The sequence below is a fragment of the Anomalospiza imberbis genome, unplaced genomic scaffold (genome assembly GCF_031753505.1).
Source record: "Anomalospiza imberbis isolate Cuckoo-Finch-1a 21T00152 unplaced genomic scaffold, ASM3175350v1 scaffold_287, whole genome shotgun sequence".
NCBI classification, from domain to species: Eukaryota; Metazoa; Chordata; class Aves; order Passeriformes; family Viduidae; genus Anomalospiza; species Anomalospiza imberbis.
In genome coordinates this window covers 79,763-87,859 of record NW_027099911.1, presented here as the reverse complement: position 1 = coordinate 87,859, position 8,097 = coordinate 79,763, and the positions used below count along the sequence as shown (strand labels likewise).

The 8,097-nt window shown below is 68.3% G+C and overlaps 1 protein-coding gene across 1 annotated transcript in view; it reads right to left on the bottom strand.

Moving 5' to 3' along the window:
* Window positions 1–1,245: 1,245 nt before the first annotated feature.
* LOC137466564 (proline-rich protein 12-like) overlaps window positions 1,246–8,097 on the bottom strand; it is a 30,915-nt gene continuing 24,063 nt past the window's right edge. The window contains 7 exon segments of the mRNA XM_068178271.1: window positions 1,246–1,473; window positions 1,475–1,507; window positions 3,527–3,641; window positions 5,273–5,385; window positions 7,864–7,904; window positions 7,907–7,960; window positions 8,046–8,097. Of these exon segments, the coding sequence (XP_068034372.1) occupies window positions 1,366–1,473; window positions 1,475–1,507; window positions 3,527–3,641; window positions 5,273–5,385; window positions 7,864–7,904; window positions 7,907–7,960; window positions 8,046–8,097 (516 nt within the window). The 3' untranslated portion in view covers window positions 1,246–1,365.

Below are 8,097 nucleotides of genomic sequence, written 5' to 3'. Positions count from 1 at the left end.
GGGGAGGGGTCTCTGTGCCTCTGCCAATGGCCAGAGCCCCCCCACCCCAGAGAAAAAGGGGGAGGGGGACACACAGACCCTGCTGGGGTGATTTGGGGGGGGGGGTCCCTAAAAAAAAGGGGGTGCCCCCGATTCTGAGGGGGGGTGGCTGTCCCCAAAGAGAGGGGATCCCCAAATGCGTGTGGGTCCCCATTTTTGGGGTGCAGCTCTTAGGGGGGGGGTCCCTGTGTTCCTGGGGGGGGGGGGGGGGTCCCCAACCCTGTCAGGAAAGGGGGGGCTCCCCCAGAGCTGTCCCGTTTTTGGGGTGTCCCTATCCTTTGGGGGTGTCCCCAGTTTTGGGGCGCCCTCCCACCCCCAGGGAATCCCCTGTTCCTGGGGGGGGGGGGGGTGTTTGTCCCACTCCCCCTCCTTTGGGCGTGGCCCCCCATTTTTTTGGGGACCCCCTGTATTTTGGGGTGCCCTGGGAGGGGTCTCAGGTGTGTCCCCAGTCCCATCCCCACTGCAGGAGCTTCAATCCTTACCCCAAAAAATGTCCCCCCCCCCCATTTTGAGGAGCTTTTGGATGGGCCCATTTTTTAGGGGGGGGTCCCCCATATTTTGGGGCGCCCCCCCCCCCACATTGGTGTCCCCATCCCGGCAGCTCCGTCCCCGTGGCGGGAGGTTCCGTCCTTGTCCCCCCCGCGATTCTGGGGGTGTCCACCCCCGTTTTTGGGGGTGTCCACCCCGTTTTTGGGGGGTGTCCCCATTTTTTGGGGGGTGTCCCCGTTTTTGGGGGGGTGTCCCCGTTTTTGGGGTACCCCACTGGGGGGGGTCTCCTCCGCATTGGTGTCCCCATCCCGGCAGCTCCGTCCCCGTGGCGGGAGGTTCCGTCCTTGTCCCCTCCGCCATTCTGGGGGTGTCACCCCGTTTTTGGGGGTGTCACCCCGTTTTTGGGGGGTGTCCCCATTTTTTGGGGGGTGTCCCCGTTTTTTGGGGGGTGTCCCCGTTTTTGGGGTGCCCCACTCTGGGGGGGTCTCCTCCGCATTGGTGTCCCCCATCCCGGCAGCTCCGTCCCTGTGGCGGGAGGTTCCGTCCTTGTCCCCCCCCCGCCATTCCAAGGGTGTCGCCCCTTTTTTTTGGAGGGGGGGGTCCCCGTTTTTTGGGGCGTGTCCCCGTTTTTTGGGGTGCCCCGCTGGGAGGGTCCAGGCGTCCCCTCCCCGCCCCCCCCACACCGGTGTCCCCATCCCGGCAGCTCCGTCCCCGTGGCGGGCGGGAGGTCCAGTCCTTGTCCCGGGGGTGTCCCCCCACCGTTCCGGGGGCGTCGCCCCGTTTCTGGGCGGGGGTCCCCGCTCTCGGGGGCGTCGCCCCGCGTTTCTCGGGGGGGGGTCAGGCGCACTTGGCGCGCGCCTGGGCCAGGAGGTCGCTGAAGGAGTCGAAGAGGCGCTCGAGCCAGGGCTGGTTGCGCATGCAGCGCTGCACCACCTCCTCCTGCCCCCAGGTCCTCGGCGCGGCCCTCGATGGCCGTCGTCTGCGGGACACGCGGCCGTCAGCGCCGCGGCCGGCGGGGCGGCCGCTGCCGCGGGGAATGGCCAGCGGGGTGGCCAGCGGCACGGGGAATGGCCAGTGGGGTGGGGAATGGCCAATGGGGTGGCCAGTGGCACGGGGAATGGCCAGTGGGGTGGGGAATGGCCAATGGGGTGGCCAGTGGCACGGGAATGGCCAGTGGGGTGGGGAATGGCCAATGGGGTGGCCAGTGGCACGGGGAATGGCCAGTGGCACGGGGAATGGCCAGTGGGGTGGCCAGTGGCACGGGGAATGGCCAGTGGCACGGGGAATGGCCAGTGGGGTGGCCAGTGGCACGGGGAATGGCCAGTGGCACGGGGAATGGCCAATGGGGTGGCCAGTGGCACGGGGAATGGCCAATGGGGTTGGGGAATGCCAGTGGGGTGGCCAGCGGCACGGGGAATGGCCAGCGGGGTGGGGAATGGCCAGTGGGGTGGCCAGTGGCACGGGGAATGGCCAGTGGCACAGGGAATGGCCAGTGGGGTGGCCAGTGGCACGGGGAATGGCCAGTGGCACAGGGAATGGCCAATGGGGTGGCCAGTGGCACGGGGAATGGCCAGCGGGGTGGGGAATGGCCAGTGTGGTTCAGGTGACAAGGGGTGGCCCAGGTGACAGGGTGTGGCCCAGGGGACAGGGGTGTGGCCCGGGTAACAGGGTGTGGCCCAGGTGACAGGGTGTGGCCCGGATGACAGGGGTGTGGCCCAGGGGACAGGGTATGGCCCAGGTGACAGGGTGTGGCCCAGGTGACAGACAGGTGGCCCAGGTGACAGGGTGTGGCCCAGGTGACAGGGTGTGGCCCGGGTGACAGACAGGTGGGCCAGGGGACAGGGGTGTGGCCCAGGTGACAGGGTGTGGCCCGGGTGACAGACAGGTGGCCCAGGTGACAGGGTGTGGCCCAGGTGACAGACAGGTGGGCCAGGTGACAGGGTGTGGCCCAGGTGACAGACAGGTGGGCCAGGTGACAGGGTGTGGCCCAGGTGACAGGGTGTGGCCCAGGTGACAGGGTGTGGCCCAGGGGACAGGGGTGTGGCCTGGGTGACAGGGTGTGGCCCAGGTGACAGGGTGTGGCCCAGGTGACAGACAGGTGGCCCGGGTGACAGACAGGTGGGCCAGGGGACAGGGGTGTGGCCCAGGTGACAGGGTGTGGCCCAGGTGACAGACAGGTGGCCCAGGTGACAGGGTGTGGCCCAGGTGACAGGGTGTGGCCCGGGTGACAGACAGGTGGGCCAGGGGACAGGGGGTGTGGCCCAGGTGACAGGGTGTGGCCCGGGTGACAGACAGGTGGCCCAGGTGACAGGGTGTGGCCCAGGTGACAGACAGGTGGGCCAGGTGACAGGGTGTGGCCCAGGTGACAGACAGGTGGGCCAGGGGACAGGGGTGTGGCCCAGGTGACAGGGTGTGGCCCAGGTGACAGGGTGTGGCCCAGGTGACAGACAGGTGGCCCAGGTGACAGCCAGGTGGCCCGGGTGACAGACAGGTGGCCCAGGTGACAGGGTGTAGCCCAGGTGACAGGGTGTGGCCCAGGTGACAGGGTGTGGCCCGGGTGACAGGGTGTGGCCCAGGTGACAGGGTGTGGCCCGGGTGACAGACAGGTGGCCCAGGTGACAGGGTGTGGCCCAGGGGACAGGGGTGTGGCCCGGGTGACAGACAGGTGGCCCAGGTGACAGGGTGTGGCCCAGGGGACAGGGGTGTGGCCCAGGTGACAGACAGGTGTCCCAGGTGACAGGGTGTGGCCCGGGTGACAGGGTGTGGCCCGGGTGACAGGATGTGGCCCAGGTGACAGGGTGTGGCCCAGGGGACAGGGGTGTGGCCCGGGTGACAGGGTGTGGCCCGGGTGACAGACAGGTGGCCCGGGTGACAGACAGGTGGGCCAGGGGACAGCCAGGTGGCCCGGGTGTCCCACGGGTGGCCCGGGTGTCCCACAGGTGGCCCGGGTGACAGCCAGGTGGCCCGGGTGTCCCACGGGTGGCCCGGGTGCGCTCACCTCGTCCTTGCAGCGCAGGAAGGTGTGGTACTTGTAGTGGTGCAGGGAGTGGTACAAGGTGTACAGGAACGACTTCTCCACCTCCACCTTGAACTCCTGCGGGGACACGCCCGCGCTCAGGGACCCCCGGGACCCCCAGACCCCCCTGGGACCCCCGGGACCCCCAGACCCACCTGAGACCCCCCGGGACCCCCAGACCCACATGGGGACCCCCAGACCCACCTGAGACCCCCAGACCCCCCTGAGACCCCCCGGGACCCCCAGACCCACCTGGGGACCCCCAGACCCACCTGAAACCCCCAGACCCACCTGGGGACCCCCAGACCCACCTAAGACCTCCCGAACCCCCAGACCCACCTGGGGACCCCCAGACCCACCTGAGACCCCCAGACCCACCTGAGACCCCCCCGGGACCCCCAGACCCACTTGGGGACCCCCAGACCCACCTGAGACCCCCCAGGACCCCCAAACCCCACCTGAGACCCCTCTGGTGACGCCCAAACCCCACCTGAGACCCCTCTGGTGACCCCCAAACCCCACCTGAGACCCCTCTGGTGACCCCCAGACCCACCTGAGACCCCTCTGGTGACCCCCAGACCCACCTGAGACCCTCTGGTGACCCCCAGACCCACCTGGGACCCCTCTGGTGACCCCCAAACCCCACCTGAGACCCCTCTGGTGACCCCCAGACCCACCTGGGACCCCTCTGGTGACCCCCAAACCCCACCTGGGACCCCTCTGGTGACCCCAGACCCAACTGGGACCCCTCTGGGGACCCCCAGACCCCACCTGGGACCCCTCTGGTGACCCCCAGACCCACCTGGGACCCCTCTGGTGACCCCCAAACCCCACCTGGGACCCCTCTGGTGACCCCCAGACCCAACTGGGACCCCTCTGGGGACCCCCAAACCCCACCTGAGACCCCTCTGGTGACCCCCAGACCCAACTGGGACCCCTCTGGGGACCCCCAAACCCCACCTGAGACCCCTCTGGTGACCCCCAGACCCAACTGGGACCCCTCTGGGGACCCCCAGACCCACCTGGGACCCCTCTGGTGACCCCAGACCCACCTGGGACCCCTCTGGTGACCCCCAGACCCACCTGGGACCCCTCTGGTGACCCCCAGACCCCCCCTGGGACCCCTCTGGTGACCCCCAAAACCCCACCTGGGACCCCTCTGGTGACCCCCAGACCCACCTGAGACCCCTCTGGTGACCCCCAGACCCACCTGAGACCCCTCTGGTGACCCCCAAACCCCACCTGAGACCCCTCTGGTGACCCCCAGACCCCCCCTGGGACCCCTCTGGTGACCCCCAAACCCCACCTGGGACCCCTCTGGTGACCCCCAGACCCACCTGAGACCCCTCTGGTGACCCCCAGACCCACCTGAGACCCCTCTGGTGACCCCCAGACCCACCTGAGACCCCTCTGGTGACCCCCAGACCCCACCTGGGACCCCTCTGGTGACCCCCAGACCCACCTGGTGACCCCCAGACCCACCTGAGACCCCTCTGGTGACCCCCAGACCCCACCTGGGACCCCTCTGGTGACCCCCAGACCCCTCTGGTGACCCCCAGACCCCACCTGGGACCCCTCTGGTGACCCCCAGACCCCACCTGAGACCCCTCTGGTGACCCCCAGACCCACCTGGGACCCCTCTGGTGACCCCCAGACCCACCTGGGACCCCTCTGGTGACCCCCAGACCCCACCCGTGCCCCCGTGAGCCGTACCTGGGGCTTGCCCACGCTCTCTTGACCTTGCTGAGGGTTTTGCGGTTGTAGGGGTCCCCCCCCGGGCGCAGCCGCACCAGGGACTCGCCGGGCTCGGCGTGCAGCTGCGGGAAGGTGTGCAGGGCCTCCTGCCGGGGACAGGTGAGCACAGGTGAGCCCCACGGGGTCACCACGGGGTCACCACGGGGTCACCACGGGGCCACCACGGGGCCTCCTGGGACAGGTGAGCACAGGTGAGCACAGGTGAGCACCACGGGGTCACCACGGGGTCACCACGGGGCCTCCTGGGACAGTGGGGACAGGTGAGCCCAGGTGAGCTCAGGTGAGCCCAGGTGAGCCCAGGTGAGCACCACAGGATCACCACGGGGTCACCACTGGAGCTCCTGGGACAGTGGGGACAGGTGAGCACAGGTGAGCCCCACAGGGTCACCACGGGGTCACCACTGGAGCTCCTGGGACAGGTGAGCACCACGGGGTCACCACAGGGTCACCACGGGGCCTCCTGGGACAGGTGAGCACAGGTGAGCACCATGGGGTCTCCACGGGGTCACCACGGGGCCTCCTGGGACAGTGGGGACAGGTGAGCACAGGTGAGCACAGGTGAGCACCACGGGGTCACCACAGGGTCACCACAGGGCCTCCTGGGACAGGTGAGCACAGCTGAGCCCCACAGGGTCACCATGGGGTCACCACTGGGGCTCCTGGGACAGTGGGGACAGGTGAGCCCAGGTGAGCCCAGGTGAGCCCAGTTGAGCCCAGGTGAGCACCACAGGATCACCACGGGGTCACCACAGGGCCTCCTGGGACAGGTGAGCACAGGTGAGCCCCACAGGGTCACCATGGGGTCACCACTGGGGCTGCTAGGACAGTGGGGAGATATGGGACAGGTGAGCCCAGGTGAGCCCCACAGGGTCACCACGGGGTCACCACTGAGCTGCTGGGACAGGTGAGCACAGGTGAGCACCACGGGGTCACCATGGGGTCACCACTGGAGCTCCTGGGACAGTGGGGACAGGTGAGCCCCACAGGGTCACCATGGGGTCACCACGGGGCCTCCTGGGACAGGTGAGCACAGGTGAGCCCAGGTGAGACAGGTGAGCATGGGGACACCACAGGGCTTCCTGCCAGAGGACAGTGGGGACAGGTGAGCACCACGGGGTCACCACGGGGTCACCGGTGTCACCTGAGCTCCACAGGTCACCCCCAGCCCCACAGACCTCACTGTGATTCCTGGACCAACGGCCCTGGACCCACGGATCTCTGCCAGCACCCCCAAACCCCGCAGAACCCCCCCCAAACCCACAGAACTCCCCCAAGCCCCACAGATCCTGCCCAGGATCCCCACAGATCCCCCCAAACCCCACAGATCCCCCAAACCCCACAGATCCCCCCCAAACCCCACAGATCCCCCCAAACCCCACAGATCCCCCCCAAACCCCACAGATCCCCCCCAAACCCCACAGATCCCCCCAAACCCCACAGATCCCCCCCAAACCCCACAGATCCCCCCCAAACCCCACAGATCCCCCCCAAACCCCACAGATCCCGCCCAAACCCCACAGATCCCGCCCAGGATCCCCACAGATCCCCCCAAACCCCACAGATCCCCCCCAAACCCCATAGATCCCTGCCAGCACCCCCAAACCCCACAGATCCCCCCCAAACCCCACAGATCCCGCCCAGGATCCCACAGATCCCCCCCAAATCCCACAGACCCCCCCCAAAACCCCACCACAGATCCCCCCCAAACCCCACAGATCCCCCCCAAACCCCACAGATCCCCCCCAAACCCACAGATCCCCCCCAAACCCCACAGAACTCCCCCAAAACCCCACAGATCCCCCCCAAACCCCACAGATCCCCCCCAAACCCCACAGAACTCCCCCAAACCCCACAGATCCCCCCCAGGATCCCACAGATCCCCCAAACCCCACAGATCCCCCCCAAACCCCACAGATCCCCCCCAAACCCCACAGATCCCCCCCAAACCCCACAGATCCCTGCCAGCACCCCCAAGCCCCACAGATCCCCCCCAGGATCCCCACAGATCCCCCCCAAACCCCACAGATCCCCCCCAAACCCCACAGATCCCGCCCAGGATCCCCACAGATCCCCCCCAAATCCCACAGACCCCCCCCAAAACCCCACAGATCCCGCCCAGGATCCCCACAGATCCCCCCCAAATCCCACAGGACCCCCCCAAAACCCCACAGATCCCCCCCAGGATCCCCACAGATCCCCCCCAAACCCCACAGATCCCTGCCAGCACCCCCAAGCCCCACAGATCCCCCCCAGGATCCCCACAGATCCCCCCCAAACCCCACAGATCCCCCCCAGGATCCCCACAGATCCCCCCCAAACCCCACAGAACTCCCCCAAACCCCACAGATCCCCCCCAGGATCCCCACAGATCCCCCCAAACCCCACAGATCCCCCCCAGGATCCCCACAGATCCCCCCCAAACCCCACAGAACTCCCCCAAACCCCACAGATCCCCCCCAGGATCCCCACAGATCCCCCCCAGGATCCCCACAGATCCCTGCCAGCACCCCCAAGCCCCACAGATGCCCCCCACACCCCGAGGTGCCCCCCAGCCCCCTCCTCACCTGCAGGCTGGGGTTCAGCGTCACCCTCTTCAGCACCTTCTCTTGTGGTCGTTGAGGATGCCGTCGATCTTGCGCATGGGGGGCAGGTACAGCTCATCTGGGGGGGCACCGGGGGGGGGGTCAGGGGGGTCCAGGGCAGGTTTTGGAGGGGGGGCGGGGGTCCCCAGGGGGGCGGGGCTCACCGTTGGTGTCCTCCAAGGCCTGGATCATGTCGGGGTCCAGGGCGGTGCTGAC